The sequence below is a fragment of the Muntiacus reevesi genome, chromosome 1 (genome assembly GCF_963930625.1).
Source record: "Muntiacus reevesi chromosome 1, mMunRee1.1, whole genome shotgun sequence".
NCBI classification, from domain to species: Eukaryota; Metazoa; Chordata; class Mammalia; order Artiodactyla; family Cervidae; genus Muntiacus; species Muntiacus reevesi.
Window position 1 is genome coordinate 152,715,979 of NC_089249.1, and position 23,422 is coordinate 152,739,400.

Consider the following 23,422-nt stretch of genomic DNA (forward strand, 5'->3'; position numbering starts at 1 on the left):
AGAGCCCTATGGTTCCTTTATTGGAGAATGGTATTAGAAACCAAGATCTGGGTGTTAAGAGTGCTTGTTATTACTGGGTGGTGGTGTTTCTAGATCCTCTCCAAGCAAGAAAATTTGTGTGTATAGTAACCCATGTATGTACACATATTTATAAATATTTCTCTGTGACCATCTTAACCTTTATCAAGCTAAGTAGGAGTTTGTACTGATGTCTCCAACTCTAATACGTTACCATGTGGCTCTTTCTAGCCTCCTTTTCCTGCTTATCTGTAAATCTCCAACTCTTTAACAGGGAGAAACCTGGCTCCCACTATGTGCCACCCATTTATTTAATTGTTCCATTTAAGTACACATGTATAGCATTATCAGAACTATTATCCTCTACCCCAATGGGAAGCAATTTTGTCAGTTAGAGTACAATGCTTATGTGCAGTTCCTTTAACCTGTAGTCTTAAAGATTCCACTTATTTTTGAAGTTATTTAGATTAGTACTGTTTCCCCCCACTCCCTTGAGTGAAGTTTTCTTATACATTTATAATAAGCAGGATTCTTTTGCTATAGACTATATTCCATCCTGAGATTCCCTGACCTCCTAGATGATTTTTTAAAATTTGCATACCATAAAGTTGACTCTTTCTTTGTACTGCAAAGTTCTGTTAGTATTTACAAGTGCATCATGTCATATATTACCATTAGAGTATCTACAGAATAGTTTCTCCACTCTTAAAAAAAAATCACCTGTATTTCAGCTATTCAGCTTGCAACCATTGATGCTGCATTTGTTTTTCAAAAGCTGAATATTAGTTTAATTCTTTACCATATTGACTCTTTGAGTCTAGAGGAGGAAATAGGAAAAAAAGACTATTCTTAAGGATTGTGTGGTTTTATTTGGAAAAATAAATAAGATGAATATAAATGAAATCATTGGAAAACTGAAAGTATAAACTGACAAGTGGTTTGGAGAACAAAGGAAATTCAGTTAAGGAGAGGTCATTGAAGGCTATGATTGGTCAGAGCAGCTTATAAGGAAGATAGGAGTCTTGACCAGGCATTTGAGGGAACTGTTAGATTTAATTGAATTGGGTATCGAGTGTAACTATGAGAATAGCCTTAATAGAAGTGAAAAAAACAGCCTGTATACAGGAGAGAGTGGATTGTATGACAAAATATTAAATAATTTGTAGAAGAAACTATATCTTGTAGCTGTTTCATAGGGAGAATGATCATGTGAAATATACATAGATCTATAAAATTATTTTTAAGCACTTTCTCTACACCTTCCTTACCAGTAACATTTATGATTTTAGTGTCAGAAAAGTCAACAAATTATGAAGAAAAATAAAATTTTTAGGGTAAAAAATTGAAAACGTTTTCAGATTTCATTTTCCTTACTTTTCTTTTTCCTTTTTTTTTTTTTTAACTTAGATGAATTGTCACCACCTTTTTCTGAACAACACAACAGGGAACAAATTTTAATTGGCTTGGAAAAGTTTATTCAAAAAGAATATGATGGTATGTTGTATGTCAAAATTGATTGCTTTCATTATTGTAGTCACCTGGTTTGAGTTTCATTCATATGTATAAAAGTGTTTATTGCTTCATTCATTTGTTTGAAAGTATATTGCATGTTATATGTCAGATACTATTCAAGTTGCTGGGGATACAGTGCTAATAAAAGAGGTGAAGCTTGCTTTCATTAAGCTTATATTATTATATTAAGAGGGGTGACAGATAATCAACTGACAAGTAAATAACACAACTTCAGGAAATATAAATACTGGTAAATACAGAGGATAAAAGGATAGTGAAGAGTTATTATGGTAGTTTTCTTTGGTAAGGTGACACTTGAGCCAAGCCGTGAATGATATGAAGGAGCAAGTCACTCTGAATACTTAAGGAGAGAACATTCTAAAAAGGAGGAAGGAGTATTAGTGCAAATATATCATGACTGAATTATGTTTGACATGCTTGAAAGTCAGTGTGACTTGAGTGTGTGAAGTAGATTGTCTAGAAAATTTAGGTCAGAAAGTTAACCTAGAGTTTGGATAATGAGTCTTACAGATGTTGGGAAGAAGGACTTTAAATTTTATTTTGAATGTCTCATGAGAAGCTTATGTGTTAAGACCTGATCTGAAAGAATAGAGTACAGGGTCCATAAGGATAGAAGCAAACAGAACATTTAGAAAGCTGTTGCATAAGTTCAGATGAGACATAATAGTGATTTGAAAGAGTCAGTGAGAAACAAATTGGAGATATATTTTGAATGTAGAGTGAACAGGATTTGTTGATGCAATACGTGTTAGATGTGAGAAAAAGAAAGGAGTCAAGGACAGTTTCAAAGATTTTCATTCACTTATTGGGTGGTGCTATTTAACTGAGATGACAAAAATTATCAAGAGTAGGTTTTGGGCATGGGGTAAAGCATCAAGAATTCTATGGTCATATATTTTAGAAAAGGGTAAAGAGTTGATATATAATCAGAATGAACTTATATCTTTACAAGGTGATCTGTTTTGTGCTACAAGATTCTAGTTTTTAATTATATTTTGCTAGTGTATATTGACCAAATCTAAGTTCCTATTATATTAAACCCATGCACATTTTTATCTGCTGATGAATGTAGGTTCTTGTATGTCTCTCAGCTGTCATTGATTTCAAGTAGGGCCTCAGAACTGAATAGGAGGATTAAGTTTTGAAAATACAGAATTTGTTATCTAAATGTGCAGGCTATAAGAATTAATAGGGAGGATAATCCAATCCTGGTAAGCCACAACTTGTTTGAAGTAGCAACTGTTACTGAGTGACACTGAGCATGAAGGAGATGGTAAGAATAAGTGTCGATATCCTAGGAATCAGTGAACGAAAATGGATGGGAATGGGTGAATTTGGTTCAGATGACCATTATATCTACTCCTGTGGGCAAGAATTTCATAGAAGAAACGGAATAGCCCCCATAATCAACAAAAGGGTCCCGAAATACAGTACTTGGGTACAAGGTCAAAAATGACAGAATAATCTTGGTTTCTTTCCAAAGGAAGCCATTCAACATCACAGTAATCCAAGTCTATGCCCCACCACCGATTCTGAAGAAGCTGAAGTTGATCAGTTCTATGAATACCTAGAAGACCTCCTAGAACTAACACCTAAAAAAGATATTCTATTCATTATCAAGGATTGAAATGCAAAAGTAGAAAGTCAAGGTATACCTGGAATAACAGGCAAGTTTGGCCTTGGAGAACAAAATGAAGCAGGGCAAAGGTTAACTGAATTCTGCCAAGAAAATGCATTTAGTCATAGCAAATACCCTTTTTCAACAACACAAGAGATGACTTTACACATGGACATCACCAAATGGTCAATACTGAAATCAAATAGATTACATTCTTTGTAACCGAAGATGGAGAAACTATTCAGTCAGCAAAAAAAAAAGACAAGACCTAAAGCTGACTATGGTTCAGATCATCAGCTTCTCTAGCAAGATTCAGGCTTAAACTAAGGAAAACCAGGAAAAACACTAGGCCAGCCAGATATGACTTAAATCCCATATGAATTCACAGAGGTAGCAAATAGTTTCAAGGGATTAGATTTAGTTAGCAGTGTACCTGAAGAATTATGGACAGAGGTCCGTAATATTGTACAGGAGGTGGTGAACAAAACCATGCCAAAGAAAAAGAAAAGAAGCCAAAGTGGTTATCTGAGGAAGCTTTATAAAGAACGAAGAGAAGTGAAAAGCAAAGCAGAGAGTGAAAGGTGCATCCAAGTAAATGCAGAGTTCCAAAAAATAGCTGGAAGAGACAAGAAAGCCTTCTTCAATCACAGTGCTTAATAATAGAAGAAAACAACAAAAGGGGAAAGACTAAAGATCTCTTTAGGAAAATTGGAAAAGTCAAGGGAACATTCTGCCCAAAGATGGGCACAGTAAAAGATAAAAATGGTAGAGACCTTTAGTAGATGCTGAAGAGATCAAGAAGACATGGAAAGAATACACTGAGGAACTGTGTAAAAAAGATCTCAAAAGAACCGAATTACTGTGATGGTGTGGTTAGTCACCCAGAATGAGACATTCTGGAGTGCAAAGTCAGGTGGGCCTTAAGAAGCACTGCTGTTAATAAAACTAGTGGATGCAATGAAATTTTAGCAGAACTAGTCATATCCCTAAAGGATGATGCCATCAAGGTTTTGCATTTATTATGTCAGCAAATCTGGAAGCCAAGCAGTGGCCACAGGACTGGAAAAGGTCAATCCTCATCCCAATTCCCAAGAAGAATAGTACTAAAGAATGTGCTCACCATTGGACAGTTGCACTCATCTTCCATGCTAGTATGCTCATGCTTAAAATCGTGCATGCTAGGCTTCAGCACTATGTGAACCAAGAACTTCAGATCTCTAGGCTGGGTTTAGGAAAGGAAGAGGAACTAGAGATCAAATTGCCAATATTTGCTGGATTATAGAGAAAGCAAGGGAATTTCAGGAAAACATCTATCTCTTGTTTCATTGACTACACTAAAGCCTTTGACTGTGTGGATCATGACAAACTGTGGAAAGCTCTTTGAGAGATAGGAATACCAAACCATCTTACCTGTCACCTGAGAAACCTGTATGCAGGTCAAGAAGCAACAGTTAGAACACTATATGGAACAACTGATTGGTTCAAAATTGAGAAAGGATTGAAGGACTGTCTGCTATCACTCTGTTTGTTTAACCTATATGCTGAAACATCATGAGAAATGCCAGGCTGGATGAGTTACAAGTTGGAATCAAGATATGTGGGAGAAACATCAACAACCTCAGATATGTGGATGATACCATTCTAATGGCAGAAAGTGAAGAGGAACTAAAGAGCCTCTTGATGAGGGTGAAGGAGGAGAGTGAAAGAGCTGGCTTAAAACCAAATATTAAAAAACTAAGATCGTGGCATCTGGCCCCACTACTTCATGGCAAATAGAAGGGGAAAAAGTGGAAGTAGTGACAGATTTCCTCTTCATGGGCTCTAAAATCACTGCAGATGGTGACTGTAGCCATGAAATCAGAAGATGATTACTTCTTGGCAAGAAAGTGATGACAAACCTAGACAGTGTGTTGAAAAGCAGAGACATTACTCTGGCAACAGAGGTCCATATTATAAAGGCTATGGTCTTACCAGTGGTTGTGTACGGTTGTGAGAGCTGAACTGTAAAGAAGGCAGAACACCAAAGAATTGATGCCTTTGAACTATGGTGCTGGAGAAGACTCTTGAAAGTCCTTTGGACAGCAAGGAGATTGAACCAGTCAACCTTAAGGGAGATCAACCTTGAATATTTACTGGAAGGACTGATGTTGAAATTGAAGCTCAGGTATTTTGGTCATTGGGTACAAACAGCCGACTCATTGGAAAAGTCCCTGGTGCTGGGAAAGATTGAGGGCAGAAGGAGAAGAGGGTGTCAGAGGATGAGATGGTTGGATGGCATCACTGATGCAATGAACATGAACTTGGGCAAACTCTGGGAGATGGTGAGGGACAGGGAGACCTGGCGTGCTGCAATCCATGGGGTTGCAAAGAATCAGACACAACTGGGCGACTGAACAACAACAAAGCATGAAGAAATAACCCTATTATAATTTATATCAAATGGATTAATCCCTCACTTTTAGAGAGGGATTAATTCTATATACTGAGGTGATGTTTGTTATTTGAATTGTGCCCTAAAAAAACCAGTTTATTTCCAAGAACTAAATCTCTAAATGTTGATTTTAACTATTGGTATTGATGTTGAAAATGAATAAAAGTAGATGAATTTATGAGATATTTAAGTTGGAAGAAACTAAAGGACTTGGTAAGAGTTTGGATGTGGAAGTTGAGAAGTGTTAAGAACCACATGTTTATTTCTGGTGTAGACAGCTGAGTAGATGATGATCCTCTTTGCTGAGAAACAGGGATTATAGGAATAATAGTAGATTTGAGGTGAAGCTGCTAGTTTAGTTTGGACATGTTGAATTTATGACGTCTGTGGAAAAATGGAAAAAGCAGTTTGACACATAGGTGTAGGATTTTGGTTAGAACATTTGGACTTTAGGTGAGTGTTTTGGAATTTTTCAGTACATCTGCCAGTGGTAGGTAATTTAAGCTGTGGAATTGGATAAGATCATCCTGTGGTAGGCCATTAGTAGTTAATAGATTTGTCTTTCCTGGTAATGATACAACTTTTGACTTTTGTTTTCCTTTACTTAGAAAAGGCAAGATTGTGCTTATTTGGCTCTTCTAAGAATGGATTTGGATTTCGTGATAGTGATTTGGATATTTGTATGACACTTGAAGGCCACGAAAACGCAGAGGTAAGAGTTATTTAGTGTTTGGAAAGGGATGTGGAAGTTTATTTTCTTCCAATGATGAATCTGTTTTAAATTTTGTACATAGAATTAAAAAAACGTATGAAATCATTCTCTGTATAAATATGTTAGCAGTAGCAGTGTTTGAAATGTAAAAGCATTAGCATTATTGTTTTAAAAGACATTCAAGTATTTGAGTAAATATACTGTTTAAGTGATTTTATAATGCAAAAACCATGTCACCAATAATTGCCAGTGCTTTTCAATGAATTTTTGAAAAAAAATGCCATAGAGTTGTAATTTTTTTCTTTAGAGCCAGTGAGAAAATGTTGCTTTAGTTTGGGTAGGGAACATTGATCTCACTTATACTATCTTTTCATATCTCCTCTGTTAGGTTATGTCTCTGTATCACTAAAGATAGAAAATAAAGGTGGACATTTAATTTATAAATGAATTGTGTTCTGCAAGTTAATTATGATTTGGGGGCACTCAAAGCACATTTTTTTTTTATAGAAGAATTGTTATAAATGATGTGTTCTAGGATAGCTTTTAGAAACTCATTTTGGGATGGGAAGGGGAACTAACATTTGAGTCCCCAGTATACACTTTTACATACATTTCTCATTTCACTCTTAAAACCACCTTCGAGGTAGATAATTTCCCCCATTTTACAGATGAGGAAACTGAGGCTTTGAGAGATAAACTGACTTGCTCAAGTTCACACAGCTAGTAAATGTTGGAGCCGGGATTCGTACCCAGGTCTGTCTGTCTCCAGAGTTCATGCTCTTTCTGTTGTATCCCACTGCTTCTCTATAATTTATTTAACCCATAATGTAGTTGAAATATAGTACTAATAGTACTGTAGAACCTAACCACTACTTTCTGAGATTGAAAGCTTTCTGAGTTGCACCATGAGATGCCAGGAGCAAACCTTCCCCCCAGAGCAGTCTCAGCAGTGGGAGTGGGTACTTATGTTTTCCTTTGTGTACCAGGCCTCAACAGTGGGAATGAGATTGTCCAAACTCCGTAAAGAAAGAGACTGAATGGACAGGAAAGAAGTGTCCCAGGCCTTCCTAGCAACAACTAGAAAAGGAGGGTATCCCTGTAGTTGCTTGTTTCTTTACCAGCATAGCTGTTGGGATTTATGTTTCCAATTCAGGGACTGCTTGCAAGATTGGGGTGAGGCCGAGCTTCTGGCATCTTTAGTGGTGTCAGTCTACCCTCTGTTGTATTATAAAAGAATTCAGCAAAATAGTGTATCTGTGACATAGCTTTTTCCAAAAAAATTTTCATTGTTAAAACCAAAGAAAAGATGGCAGTGATGCCTGGTAGATGCTTATTTCTTGTCCCAAGAAATTGCTTCTGGCGTTAGTATCTTTTTGTTCTATAAATAAACTGAAAAGTTGTAAATTTTTTAGTTCTCTTTAACTAACTTATACTCAATGGCATCTACTTGGGAAGATGACATTCTGAAGGGCAGAATTCCCTCTTCCATTCTGAAGGGCAGGAATTGAGGGAATAGGAAATGGTTTTTACCCAGGGAGGAGGTTAGAGTTTTAGATCTCTTCTATGTAAAATTTAATAATCAGACCTCTAATCACTAAGGGTTTGTATATTGTATAGTGTCTGTGGTATTCACACGGGAAAGTTGAAACAATGAGAAATACTAAATTTATTTTCAGATGAGCCATAATTGAAACTTTTAATTTAGCATAAATTGTATTTTTGTATAATAAAAATAACATCTTTTATTATGGATTAATTCTAAAGATTCCCTTGAAATCCTCAGGTTAAGCTGTAGTGGCTCCTCTTTTCTTGTAGCTAAAAAGAACATTTTGGGGATATGCAAAAGTAATTTTAGTAGTAGGTAGGCATTGAGCTTAAACCAGTTAATTTATGCCATTATCTTCCTGTTCCTTATATTATGATTATTGTTACCGTATCAGCTTTGCTGTCTAGTTTTTAAATAACCAACACATTTAAATTGGCAGAGGTAGGAGGTTTTTTTTTAAGAAGTAGGTGTTGGTAATGGTAGGATTATTTTTCTTCTCCTCATCAACATACAATCATAAATGACAGACTTAAAGTGCAACTGTGTACGAAGTACATTGCTGAATGCTTTACATAGGTGTCTCATGTAATCTTCCAGATACTTTATAGAGTATGAGTTTATGATTATCTTGATTTTATAAAATAGTAGTATGACACTGAGAGAGGTTAAGGATCTGGTCAAAGTCATACATCTAGTCAGTACTTAGGTTCAAGATTTGAATCCAAGTTTGTCTAAATTTAGAGTCTGTTCTTAATCACTATACTGTTTTGCCTTTACCAAATCCATCTCTGGTTGTTTATTGGTGTATTTTAAAACATTATTCTCCTGTTTTTATGCTTCTCAAGCTATAATGCAGATTTGAATTACCTGGGGATGTTGTTACTATGGAGATTATGACTTAGTAGACGGCAGTGGGGGTTTAGATTCTGCATTTCTATCAGGTTTCCGTTTGTTGGTGACACTGCAGGTCTATGGACCCATGTTCTTTGACCAGCGAGGTTATGTAGACCTTCTGGCTGGAGATTTTATATGCTAGTATTAAATGTCTAGATTAAAATAGAATTTGTACAAGGCCAAATTAAGTCAGACAGACTTATTTATTTATTAACTTAATTATTTATTTTTGTTTTTTAGAAATTAAATTGTAAGGAAATAATTGAAAATTTGGCGAAAATTCTTAAGAGACATCCAGGTATGAACTTTAAAACAAAAGAATTTTTTTTAGTTTTATGAAAATTGTTTAACCTAGTAAAGTTTTGTTTTTTTTAATCAGGTTTAAGAAACATTTTGCCTATAACTACTGCCAAAGTGCCTATAGTAAAATTTGAACACAGGCGAAGTGGTTTAGAAGGTGATATCAGTTTATATAATACATTGGTAAGTTTCAATGTCTGTAAAGACCCAGGTATGTTTACAGTTGTCATTTTAAAAGTTTACAGATCACTGACTATACCTCTATGTTTAAAACTTATGAATGTGAGCAATATAAGGGAAAAAATTTTATTGATCATTTTAACATTTCCTTCAGATTGAAGGTTAGTTTTTACTTGACTCACATACAGGTATTTTAAGTTTAACATCTGTTTGGACTTTATTATATCTTTTTATCTGATCTGTAAGTTTAATTTTAGTAAATATAAGTGCTTTCAAATATGTAATTTATTTTTCAGGCTCAGCATAACACAAGAATGCTAGCTACATATGCAGCTATTGATCCTAGAGTACAGTACTTGGGATATACAATGAAAGTATTTGCTAAGGTATTTGTGGTCCACTTTGTTATAATACTTATATTAAGATAAAACATACTGTTGTCAGACTTGTGAAAAATGTTTTCTCAGTTTTCTTTACCTGCGCTTTTAAGAAGAGACTGTCAATGTTAATTGGTTTGAAAGTATACCTGTTAGACTAGGGTGATTCTTAGTTTTTTTCCTGTGTTTGCTGTATTGTCAAGGGTAACATTCTAGTAAATTTCTCATAGTATAATTTCTCAGTGCATGATTTTCAGCCCCAGGCGTGAGGTGAGAGTTGGCATGCAAAGTTAAAAAGTTCTGGATTAGGAGATCTGGCATTTGGATTTAGTTTGGTTGCTCAGTCATGTCCGACTCTTTGCAACCCCATGGACTGCAACACGCCAGGCTTCCCTGTCCGTCACCAGCTCCCAGAGCTGGCTCAAACTCATTTGGATTTAGTGGAAAGCAATACCAATAAAACCTAAGTTTTTCTCTGTTATCACACTTAAAATACTCAATTATGTTTTCTTGGTTGTTCTACTCCATGTATAAACTCCATGAGAATTGAAACCTCTGTATCTTTATTTCAGTGTAATGTCTGCTTTTTGCTTTGGCTCGATCCCTTCATTCTTTCTGGCGTTATTTCTCCACTGATCTCCAGTAGCATATTGGGCACCTACTGACCTGGGGAATTCCTCTTTCAGTATCCTATCATTTTGCCTTCTCATACTGTTCATGGGGTTCTCAAGGCAAGAATACTGAAGTGGTTTGCCATTCCCTTCTCCAGTGGACCACATTCTGTCAGACCTCTTCACCATGACCGGACAGTCTTGGGTGGCCCCACACAGCATGGCTTAGTTTCATTGAGCTAGACAAAACTGTGGTCCTATGATCAGATTGGCTAGTTTTCTGTGATTATGGTTTTAGTGTGTCTACCCTCTGATGCTCTCTTGCAACACCTACTGTCTTACTTGGGTTTCTCTTACCTTGGACGTGGGGTATCTCTTCACGGCTGCTCCAGCAAAGTGCAGCCGCTGCTCCTTACCTTGGACGAGGGGTATCTCCTCATGGCCTCCCCTCCTGACCTTGAACGTGGAGTAGCTCCTCTCAGCCCTCCTGCGCCCACGCAGCAGCTGCTCCTTGGAGGTGGGGTAGTTCCTCTCGGCTGCCGCCCCTGACCTTGGGAGTGGGGAAGCTTCTCTGGGCCGCCGCTCCTGCGCTATCGCAGCCTGGCGCTCTCGGTTGCTACCCCTGACCTTGGGTGAGGGGTAGCTCCTCACAGCCATGCTTCTGCGTGGTCCGTCGCAGCCGACGCGCTGCATAGGAACCTGGAATGTTAGGTCCATGAACCAAGGCAAATTGGAAGTGGTCAAATAGGAGATGGCAAGAGTGAATGTCGACATTCTAGGAATCAGCGAACTAAAATGGACTGGAATGGGTGAATTTAACTCAGATGACCATTATATCTACTACTGTGGGCAGGAATCCCTTAGAAGAAATGGAGTAGCCATCATAGTCAACAAAAGAGTCTGAAATGCAGTACTTGGATGCAGTCTCAAAAATGACAGAATGATCTCTATTCATTTCCAAGGCAAACCGTTCAATATCACGGTAATCCAAGCCTATGCCCTAACCAGTAACACTGAAGAAGCTGAAGTTGAACGGTTCTATGAAGACCTACAAGCCCTTTTAGAACTAACACCCAAAAAAGATGTCCTTTTCATTATAGGGGACTGGAATGCAAAAGTAGGAAATCAAGAAATACCTGGAGTAACAGGCAAATTTGGCCTTGGAGTACAGAATGAAGCAGGGCAAAGGCTAATAGAGTTTTGCCAAGAGACTGCTCTGGTCATAGCAAACACCCTCTTCCAACAACACAAGAGAGACTCTACACATGGACATCACCAGATGGTTGACACCGAAATCAGATTGGTTATATTCTTTGCAGCCAAAGATGGAGAAGCTCTATACAGTCAGCAAAAACAAGACCAGGAGCTGACTGTGGCTCAGCTCATGAGCTCCTTATTGCCAAATTCAGACTTAAATTGAAGAAAATAGGGAAAACCACTAGACCACTCAGGTATGACCTAAATCAAATCCCTTATGACTATACAGTGGAAGTGAGAAATAGATTTAAGGGACCAGATCTGATAGACAGAGAGCCTGATGAACTTTGGACGGAGGTTCATGACATTGTACAGGAGACAGGGATCAAGACCATCTCCATGGAAAAGAAATGCAAAAAGGCAAAATGGTTGTCTGAGGAGACCTTACAAATAGCTGTAAAACGAAGAAAAGCGAAAAGCAAAGGAAAAAACAAAAGATATTCCCATTTGAATGCAGAGTTCCAAAGAATAGCCAGGAGAGATAAGAAAGCCTTCCTCCGTGATCAATGCAAAGAAACAGAGGAAAAAAACAGAATGGGAAAGACTAGAGATCTCTTCAAGAAAATTAGAGATACCAAGGGAGCATTTCATGCAAAGATGGGCTCAATAAAGGACAGAAATGGTATGGACCTAACAGGAGCAGAAGATACTAAGAAGAGGTGTCAAGAACACACAGAAGAACTGTACAAAAAAGATCTTCGTGACCCAGATAACCACAATGGTGTGATCACTCACCTAGAGCCAGACATCCTGGAATGTGAAGTCAAGTGGGCCTTAGAAAGCATCACTACGAACAGAGCTAGTGGAGGTGATGGAATTCCAGTTGAGCTATTTCAAATCCTAAAAGATGATGCTGTGAAAGTGCTGCACTCAATATGGCAGCAAATTTGGAAAACTCAGCAGCGGCCACAGGACTGGAAAAGGTCAGTTTTCATTCCAATCCCTAAGAAAGGCAATCCCAAAGAATGCTCAAACTACCGCACAGCTGCATTCATCTCACATGCTAGTAAAGTAATGCTCAAAATTCTCCAAGCCAGGCTTCAGCAATACGTGAACCTAGAACTTCCAGATGTTCAAGCTGGTTTTAGAAAAGGCAGAGGAACCAGAGATCAAATTGCCAACATCCACTGGATCATCGAAAAAGCAAGAGAGTTCCAGAAAAACATCTATTTCTGCTTTATAGACTATGCCAAAGCCTTTGACTGTGTGGATCACAATAAACTGTGGAAAATTCTGAAGGAGATGGGAATACCAGACCACCTGACCTGCCTCTTGAGAAACCTATATGCAGGTCAGGAAGCAACAGTTAGAACTGTACATGGAACAACAGACTGGTTCCAAATAGGAAAAGGAGTACGTCAAGGCTGTATGTTGTCACCCTGCTTATTTAACCTCTATGCAGAGTACATCATGAGAAACACTGGGCTGGAAGAAGCACAAGCTGGAATCAAGATTGCCAGGAGAAATATCAGTAACCTCAGACATGCAGATGACACCACCCTTATGGCAGAAAGTGAAGAGGAACTAAAAAGCCTCTTGATGAAAGTGAAAGAGGAGAGTGGAAAAGTTGGCTTAAAGCTCAACATTCAGAAAACTGAGATCATGGCATCTGGTCCTATCACTTCATGGCAAATAAATGGGGAGACAGTGGAAACAGTGTCAGACTTTATTTTGGGGGGCTTCAAAATCACTGCAGATAGTGACTGCAGCCATGAAATTAAAAGACACTTACTCCTTGGAGGGAAAGTTATGACCAACCTAGATAGCATGTTAAAAAACAGAGACATTACTTTGCCAACAAAGGTCCGTCTGGTCAAGGCTATGGTTTTTCCAGTGGTCATGTATGGATGTGAGAGTTGGACTGTGAAGAAAGCTGAGTACCGAAAAATTGACGCTTTTGAACTGTGGTGTTGGAGATGACTCTTGAGAGTCCCTTGAACTGCAAGGAGATCCAACCAGTCCATCCTGAAGGAGATAAGTCCTGGATGTTCATTGGAAGGACTGATGCTGAAGCTGAAACTCCAATAATTTGGCGACCTCATGCGAAGAGTTGACTCGTTGGACAAGACCCTGACGCTGGGAGGGATCGGGGGCAGGAGGAGAAGGGGACAACAGAGGATGAGATGGCTGAATGGCATCACCGACTCGATGGGCATGAGTTTGAGTAAACTCCGGGAATTTGTGATGGACAGGGAGGCCTGGCATGCTGCGATTCATGGGGTCGCAAAGAGTCGGACACGACTGAGCGACTGAACTGAACTGAGCTGAACATCTGCTTTATGGGTAACTGCTCAGTAAATAGTTAATTTTGTAAATGTGTTGGTGGAAGGGTTTTAGTAGGGGAGTGACTCAGTTACGTTTTCATTTCATAAAGTCCATTCTTCCAGAAGGGAGACATATTTGTTTAAATATTCCTATACGTGTCTTTATGGACCATCTTACAACAGGAGGGCGTCCAGCGACATAGAACAGATCATATTCAGTACAGTTAGTCTGTATTCATCTCACCAAATAACTCCAATATGACAAATCCTCACTCTTGTGGCGTTTTGGTAATGAAATCATGTGATTCATGGCAGAGAAATCATTCTTCTCCCTCCCTTTATGTCAGAAAATCTCCCTTCCCTATCTGTCTCCTAACCAGCCATTGCCTCTTATTAGAGGCAAACAGTGTTAAACATTCCTCTGTATGCTTCCATAAATATATTATCCCAGTACAAGCAAATATATACATTTCCTACCTCTTTTTTTTTATTATGGATATAATATACTGAAAACATTGTTTTGTATTTTGCTTTTTTAACTGAGCAATAGATATTGGAAATTATTTCCTATTAGTATACTAAGGATTTCCTTGTTGTTGTTTTTTAAATGGTCACATACTATTCCATTGTGTGGATAGTCATCAGTTTTTTAAACCTGTATTTTACTGATGAGCTTTTAAGTTCTTTCTCATATTTTGCTATTAAAATAGTGCTACAGTAAAAATCTTAGTCATTTCATGTGTTTTTGCCGTATTTATAGGATAACTTCTTAGAAGAAAATTGATATATTAAAGGAGATGTGCTTTTGTAATTTTGATATTGTCAAATTATCCTTCATAAAATTTATACTGATATATACTCTAATCTGTAATGTGTAAGAGTGCCTATTTACCCATACCCTCTGTAACAGTTTATTTTTGAACTTTTGGGTATTTGACAGTTAGATGAGTTTAAAAATGGTGTTTTAAGGTAGCCAATACTTGTGAATGGAATAAGATTCTGAAGTTTTATTTTCAATCATTATGTTTTTTCAGCGATGTGACATTGGGGATGCTTCTAGGGGAAGTTTATCTTCATATGCTTATATCCTTATGGTGCTGTACTTTCTGCAGCAGAGAAAACCGCCTGTTATCCCAGTTCTACAAGAGGTAAGTGTTTAAGAAAACTGTAAAGTCATTTCTTGTGACAACAATAGATCTAAATATAGTAGATCATGCTGAGTTCATGAGATCATGAGGGATTTTTCTGTCATTAATGGCCTAAGTTTTCTTCTTCCACTAATGGTATAATCAAATAATGAACCTTTTGGGAAAGTTTATTATGGGGGAATATAGACTACTGAAAGAATATTAGAGGAATAGAACTGTTGAATACCTTTTGCAACGTTTTTGTATTTTACAGTCTTAGAATGCTGCCAATGATTATGAAGTTTGTAACCATTCAAAAACTTATACAGTCTCTCAGATGAAAATACAGTTTCTTCTTTCCAGAGTATTTTCCCTCCTTGTGCTTGGCAATGAAGCTTGATTTTGTTGAAAGTTGAAAGTGTTAGTCCCTCAGTCTTGTCCAACTCCTTGCAACTCTGTGGTCTGTCCATGGAATTCTCCAGGCAAGAATACTGGAGTTGCCATTTCCTTCTCCAGGGGATCCTCCCATCTCAGGGATCCAACCCGGGTCTTCCTGCATCGCAGGCAGATTCTTGAGAAGGGAAGCCTGAAGTTTAATTTATTCCTGTATATATTTTGGTCAACTTTGTGAATTTTGATTGAGAAAAAAATTCAAGGAAATTCTTTCTTATCTCTGTAAGGTCATGTCAGTTGTATTAAGCATAAGACTGTACATCAAAAGAAACATATTATACTCATATTTACTCAGATTTGGTGACTCATAGAGGCTTGTTATAGCCCATTTATACTCTCTAAAAGAGAACCAAAAGAATTCTTAATCATCCATCTGTTCCTCCTCTTTCTTGGCACAAAGTGAATGTGCAAGCATTGGGGTGGATCAAAGTCTAATTTCTTAGAAAGGTGGTTATTTTGAGGTAGGCAATAACCATCAGAATTATTTGGAAAATCACATATTCTCATTTCACATAAACTTTGATCATCATAGCAAAGAAGTATATTGCAAAATAATAAGCCATATTGTGTGCCAGATGGCCTTAGTAAGTTTTTTAAAGTTCTAATGAATGCCATGTGGTTTTAATAGCATTTCCTTCCCTCTTAAACAAAGAGTTGGAGAGAAAAAATTTAAATATCTTTTTCTAATAGAAAAGTTTAAGTTGCTTGAATCTATGTTGAGTGAAGTTTATTTTTTACCAAGTTTGTTCACTATAGAATATTTAAAATTTTGCATGAATTAGTTAAGCCTGCCAAAGCCAAGGTTATTCTCTATATTAGTCTAATTCTTGTTAAGGCTTTAAATTTGGAGATCTTTTGCATAATTGCCCCAATAATATTATAGCTGCTATTTGCTATACTTTGCTATGCCTTTGATAGAATACTGCGATTAACCCAAATGGAACACAAATTTTGTTTTCATTGTGGTCTCTGTTCTCTCATTATGTTACCTGTGGATGAGGCACTATTGAGGCAGCATGATATTATGGAAAGACCATGATATACTGGGCAGACCATGATTTTGGAGTCAGAGTTAATTGATCTGAATCCTGATTTTAACATGTAGCCTTCAATAAGCTGCCTGACTAACACTAGTCTTAATTTTATCTTCTGTAAAAATGTAATAATAGTAGTATTATTTCAGTGTTGATATAAGGAACAGAGACATCAAATACTTTTGAATGTAGTAGATGCTTAAGTAGGAGTTTATAAATGGTGGTTGCTTTTATTATTACTTTTATTATTATTAGCAGCTTTATTAATATTATTATTGGAAAATTGTAGGTAGGATTGCTATAGCCAACTTCAAGAACTGTTCCATTATCTGCTTAACAGACAGTGATTGATGAAATGAGAGACAGTCCATGGAATGTTTTCCATCATAATGAACTCTGATTGTTGGGGGGCTTTGTGATACATATGAACTGATGATAAATGGATTTTTGCTTCTGGCCTTTTTTGCTTGTCATATGGGACCCCATTGTCCATTGCTCTGGCATCATTTAAGTATTGATCATTGGCATCGATCAACTTTTGAGGGTAAGGATATGTTTAATGAAGCTGATGATCTTTGACTCCATTTGTAACTGAACTTAGACTTAAGTGACTGGATATAATAAATAAGGCTCTGCTAAGAGTGTTACTCATGATCAGCAATACAGAATTCTTAAGGTCAAAGGAGCTTTCCTAGGCAAGATGATTTTGCTATATTCTAGCAATCATTGTAAGTAAAAGTAAATTTTCACATAAAAATTAATATCAAGAGAAGATTAGGGAGTGTTAGTCACAATTGATATTATGAACTGTTTTTTTAGCTTCTGTCAGCTTAAAAATTGAAATTAAATGGATGAACCTTGAGGACATTATGCTAAGTGAAATGAACCAGTCACAAAAGGACAAATACTATATGATTCCGTTTATAGGAGGTACCTAGGATAGTCAGATACATGGAGACAGAAAGTAGAATGATGGTTGCCAGGGCTGGAGAGAGAGAGGCATGGGAAACTATTGTTTAATAGGTTCAGAGTTTCATTTATATAAGATGAGAAAAATTCTGTGGATGGAGAATGGTGATGGTAGCACAGTGATGTGAATGTACTTAATGCCACTGAACTGTACTCTTAAAAATGCTTGAAGATGATAAGCTTTATGTGTATTTTACCACAACTAAAAAATTACAGTTTAAATATTCCAGTAGATATTAAGATATCAAACTACAAAATAAGAAAGACTTGTTTGATGAGGTTTTAGAGGGAAGACTTGAGTGCTTGAGTAGAGGATGATTGGTATTGAGAGAAAGAAAAAGAAACAAAGAAGGTGAGACCTTCTTTGGTGACCCAGTGGAAAAGACTCCACGCTCCCAATGTAGGGGGCCCAGGTTCTGTCCCTAGGTGGGGAACTAGATCCTATGCTGTAACTTCGTGTTTGCATGCCAAAACTAAAGATCCCATATGCCACAACTAAGACCTGATGCAGCCAAATAAATGATAAATTTTTAAGAAAAGAAACAGAAGGTAAATGTGTTTTATCTCTGTGTGTGTGTGTGTGTGTGTGTGTGTGTGTGTGTGTGTGTGTGTTTAAGAGAAAGAGAGGACAATATTAGTACTTCTAAGGGCTGAAACAGTGAAAAGTTAGGCATTATGAAACATGATAGTTCATTAAAACAGGTGGCAAATCAGTGATTAAAGGTTCTCCAGAGCCCTCAGGTTCACTTTACTGTGTTATTAGTCAACATGATTGGATTTGGATGTTGGTTATTTCTCAAAAGTAGGAATCTGTTGAAATAATCAAGGTCTAAAGAGGCAGCTTGTGTAATAAATAGCACCTTAATCTATGAAGGCAAAATGTTATATTTTGGCCTTTTTGAAACTTTTTTTTTTCTTCCTTGAGTGTAGGCTCCCATGTCTCTTATTTTAGGTATTAATAGCTGTAATTGCTGGACTTTCTCTTTTTTGATTTATGGAATGTTGGAATTTATGCTAGATGATTCTTGGTAACTGTGTTTGTTTAAATTATATGTAAATACTAAAAAGCCAGGTATTAGATTAGGTCCCTGGAAACCTGACCTTTATGTAAAAACATGCTTACAGAGTAAATATATTCATCCAACAGACATATATTAAGTATTCTCTATATGGCAGGCTTTGATGTAGTAGAAATTTTGGCTGTAGATGTCAGTTATAGTCCTTGCCCACAAGGAACTTAAATCTAAGAGTAAAACTAGAGAGACAGACATGCAGTTAGTTTTATAATTAACTGTCTCATTTAATTTTTATAATTAACTGTCTCATTTAAAATGGAAGGAGTCATGGGGAGCACCTTATCTAGTGGTTTTAAAGTATATTTTGATAAACTTTGTGCTTAGTCAGACTGCTCAGTCATGCCTGACTCTTAGCAACCCCATGAACAATAGCCCACCAGGCTCCTCTGTCCATGGGGATTCTCCAGGCAAGAATACTGGAGTGGGTTGCCATGCCCTCCTCCAGAGGATCTTCCCAACCCAGGGATCTAACCCAGGTCTTCCACATTGCAGGCGGTTTCTTTACCATCTGAGCCACCAGGGAAGCCCTGACAAGCTCTACGAGCTCTTTAAAGTGTGTGTGAGGAGTGGAGGAAGGGAAAGATAGGCTGTAATTTTCTCCACTCAGGCTTTTATCAGAGTACCTCTGTTTTACTATTGAATTTCCAAGAAGAATCCATTTTAGAAAGGGTTCTAACAGTTTGAAAGAAAAATAAAATTAGAAAATAACTGACCTAATTAATCTAACTCTTTTTTTCCCCATTGGGAAAACTGAGGATTTGGAAGGATAATTGTCTTGTCCAGAATTATTACTTGGCAGGACTAAAACTAAAAATGAGGTCTGCTGACTCTGCACTTATCCCAGCTTTTTACTTTATTGCATCTCTTTCTTAAAGCTCCCGTAAGAAATGTCTCATAATTGCTTATAGAGATCAGTTATACCTGTACAATCATCTTAGGAAATTCTTCTAATAGAATAGCATTATTTTCCCCCCTTTCCTTAGGACAGAGAATTACTATTCATAATTAATCATGAAGATTTCACAATATTTATCAAAATGTCAAGAAAAGCTATCTAATATTCTGTTAAAAAAGAATCAGTGTCCAGACTCTTTTCAGCCTCATCTGGTACAGATAATTGATTAAAGGTACTAGAGCTATTCCCTACACCAGCTTCTTTGATTTCCTTTAAGGTTTACAGTCAATGAATATTATCTCTTATGGATTTCTGCATCTGTGGTCCTTTGATGAAGATGCCATTTTCATTTTTTTTTCTTTAGTTTTACTTAATTAAACTTGGGCTGGCTGTGTTTGATAGACCAAATAGGCAATATCAGATGGATCATTTGAAGAGTCTGATGCTCAAGACACCCTTTCCATCTTTGGTCTTTCAGATATCAAGTCATTAATAACTTGACATCAAATTATATCATCTCGACATGTTCCTTTTGGAATAAATATTCCAATATGTCTATTATATGTAAATTCTAAAATGATGTGAAGGTATTTAGGCTTTGAGTTGGATGATTTAAAATCTAATAATAAAATTGATTTTCTTAATACAGATCTTTGATGGAAAACAGATTCCACAGAGAATGGTTGATGGATGGAATGCTTTTTTCTTTGATAAAACAGAAGAACTGGTAATTTCTTCATAGTTTTTATGTTGTGGAATGTTCACTGATACATGTTAGGATTTGCATAATTTAATAATTTTACTTGGATTTGGGATCTATATTTGGATAAGTTAGATATGTCACTCTTTTTTTTTTCTCACCTTAGAAAAAACGTTTACCTTCACTTGGAAAGAACACAGAAACATTAGGAGAGCTTTGGTTGGGACTGCTTCGCTTCTATACTGAAGAATTTGATTTCAAAGAATATGTAATTAGCATTCGGCAGAAAAAACTGTTGACAACTTTTGAGAAGCAGTGGACATCCAAATGTATTGCCATTGAAGGTAATCATTCAGCTGATATTAATTCAGGAACAAAAAGCAAAACAAGACAAAAGGCAGAATTTAAAAAATTTATTTATTTTTAATTGAATAATAATTGCTTATAATATTGCTTTGGTTTCTACCATACATCAACTTGAATTAACCATAGGTATATATATGTCCCCTCCCTCTTGAACCTTCCTCCCACCTCTCACTCTTCCCACCCTGCTAGGTTGTTATAGAACCTGAGTTTGAGTTCTCTGAGTCATATAGCAAATTTCCTTTGAAAAGCTAGAATTTTATTTGGCCAATGAAATTGAGAGGGAAACTGAAACACATTAGAATTTGGAAGATATTTCTTCTTTTTTTTCTTTATCCGTTTCCATCCTTTAATCTATAATTATAAAAAAATAATTTCTGACTGGTTTGTGTTGCTTAGTATTAGACTCTAGTTATGGTTACTAAGTATATTTATGTTACAATGAGCTTCTTAATTAAAGAATAAAATATTTCTTTTCTAGATCCTTTTGATTTGAATCATAACCTTGGTGCTGGAGTTTCTAGAAAAAGTAAGTTTTAAATATAGAAACACCCTGCTTTTAAAGCTCTTACACCTTAAGGTCTGGATCTTCATTGTTTTTCTTCTTTCTTCAATAGTGACCAATTTCATCATGAAAGCATTTATCAATGGAAGGAAACTTTTTGGTACCCCTTTTTACCCACTCATTGGCAGAGAAGCTGTAAGTTTACATAATTCGAATTCTGAGTCTTTTCTGTTTTTCTGTAGAACTTTTTTTGTAGTACAAGAAACCTAATCCTGTTACAAGTTGGTGTTAGGAATAGGGAAAAAGATGGTTATAACTCCCTCTGTCTTTTCTTATTGCACTTACCATAGTCTATAGTGAGATATCTTTTGGCTATATTTTATCTGTTTTTTTAATCTATTTGTTAAATTCTGTCTCTCCCATTAGACTGAGTAGCTCCATGAGGGCAGAGGCCATGTCTGTGAGATTGACCATCTTATTGCCAGCGCTTGTCATAATTTCTGGCACATAGGATGCATCAAATAATCATTCATTAAACAAGTGAGGGGTGATAGTCAGGACTCAGGATCCTTTAATTTTGAATCTGAGGTGCTCCCTACTGCCTCTCTTCTATCTCTAGAAATCTTGGTGAAAATACAAACAGAGAAGTCAGTACCAAGTATCAGTGTGAAAGTGAAAGGGTTAGTTGCTCAGTCATGTCTGACTCCTTGCAGCCATATGGACTGTGTGTAGCCCACCAGGCTCCTCTGTCCATGGGATTTCCCAGGTAAGAATACTATAGTGCATAGTCATTCTCTTTTTCTAGGGAGTCTTCCCAACCCAGGGATCAAACTCATGTCTCCTGCACTGTAGACAGATTCTTTATTGTCTGAGCCACTAGGGAAGCCCAAAGTATTGATAAAACTTTATTGTTTGCTGAACTTTCTGCTTTAATTGTGGTACAGCCCTTGGTAAGCTGAACTAATGGCATGGAACTAAGAGGATTCCTTTTACCTGAACTGGGGTGTGTAGTGTCCCCTATTCCTCTTGGTCTTACTCTGGTTTAGGTTGCTTTCTAATGGGAGGATGTCACAGTCTCACAGAGAAAGAAAGAAGTCTCAAAAGAGAAACAATGTCTCTGTTATTGCATAATGAATATCTTTGATCTTGTTCAGTTTCATCACTTTTTCTTGTTGGGATGAGAAACCAGAAAAAGTCTAGAGCTTTTTTCCCTTGAAGCATTTTTGATAGTCCTGATTCATAGATGGTGGGGGTGATAATGATTGTAATCAAAATAAAGTAACAGTAAAATTTGAAATGGCACAAAAGTCATGCAGAAGCAAAATATCTAACAAAAATACAGTGATAATTTTACTAGTATATTAAAATAGCAATAAATGAAAAGCATAGTCAAATCACAACAAATATGGTGACACACTGATAAAGCATTTTACCTGAAAATCACGGAAATTCTATTAGTATGTGTGCATGCCTGTGTTTGGTAGAAACCTAGCAGTTTCATGCAGTCAGACTTTTTAGTGAAATACTAACTAACATAGAGTCCTCTTGAATGTGATTTGGCAAAAGAGCCTATCAGAAGGGGCCTATGATTCTCCCAATCATCTTTTAATTTGCTTTATTCTACTTTAAAAGTCAATATATGGTATTTTATTGCTTGGGTATACCAGTTTAACTCTTCTCCTTAAATGGACATTTAAGTTGGTATCAGTGTTCTGACTGATATTGTAGAAAAATAACCTTGTTATATAGTCTTTCATGCTTAATATTTTCCTTAGTAAAGTTCATTCTTTCAACACTTAATGAGTTCCTGATTTGTACCTATTTCTTTGATATGTACTAAGATTATGTACAGCATATAGAATAGATGTGTTTCATCCCCTTAGATTCTAGTGAAAATGAAGACCAAGTATATTTTCTGTACTTTCACCTTTCTTGCTCACTGAAACATTGCCATTTCAACTATTCTATTCATTAGGTTCTTTGACATATTAATCCATTTTCTCCCAATCTGTCAGTTATCTCCTGTTTTCATTTTTTCCTCTCCATTTAACTCATGTTCTTGGTCTACCTCTGGCATATACTTTATATTCCTTTGTACCATTGTCTTTCTTTTGCATTGCTGTGTGTTCAACTTTACATGAACTCAGCCATCCACCATCTCTTGATGCTTGGACTAAGCACCAATGGAAAAAAGTCTTAAACATAAGCAGTTTATAGCACAACTATAAATTAATGTTCACCAGCCTCAACTGGACTTTCAATACTTTCTGACATTCTTACTACATTTCTTTAGTTACCTCTGTCTCCCATTCAATAGGGACTATTTGAAGTTTTATTTATTTTACTCAAAATTCAGTGCCCAATTTGTTTTGTCCCATCTTTCTTCTCTGCCTTTCTCACACTTGGATGTTTTCCTTTTGAGACAGAGATGGTATTAAATAGATATTCCTTCAACTTTCTGCTACCATATCTATAAATCTGCTTGTATCTTCAGATATCTGTTCTTTAAAAAAAATTTTATTTCATATTGGAACATAGTTGATTAAAAATGTTGTATCA

General features: G+C 36.5%; 1 protein-coding gene across 7 annotated transcripts in view; it reads left to right on the forward strand.

Annotated features, from left to right (window-relative positions):
* The window catches only part of TUT4 (terminal uridylyl transferase 4), a 119,098-nt gene that overhangs the window by 74,930 nt on the left and 20,746 nt on the right, over nucleotides 1-23,422 (forward strand). For all 7 annotated transcript variants that reach the window (XM_065913178.1, XM_065913143.1, XM_065913170.1 and 4 more), the window contains exons 15-24: nucleotides 1,426-1,512; nucleotides 6,209-6,312; nucleotides 8,993-9,050; nucleotides 9,132-9,235; nucleotides 9,529-9,618; nucleotides 14,776-14,889; nucleotides 19,945-20,022; nucleotides 20,162-20,339; nucleotides 20,840-20,887; nucleotides 20,976-21,058. In XM_065913178.1, the coding sequence (XP_065769250.1) occupies nucleotides 1,426-1,512; nucleotides 6,209-6,312; nucleotides 8,993-9,050; nucleotides 9,132-9,235; nucleotides 9,529-9,618; nucleotides 14,776-14,889; nucleotides 19,945-20,022; nucleotides 20,162-20,339; nucleotides 20,840-20,887; nucleotides 20,976-21,058 (944 nt within the window). The remainder of the gene's footprint in view (nucleotides 1-1,425; nucleotides 1,513-6,208; nucleotides 6,313-8,992; nucleotides 9,051-9,131; nucleotides 9,236-9,528; nucleotides 9,619-14,775; nucleotides 14,890-19,944; nucleotides 20,023-20,161; nucleotides 20,340-20,839; nucleotides 20,888-20,975; nucleotides 21,059-23,422) is intronic.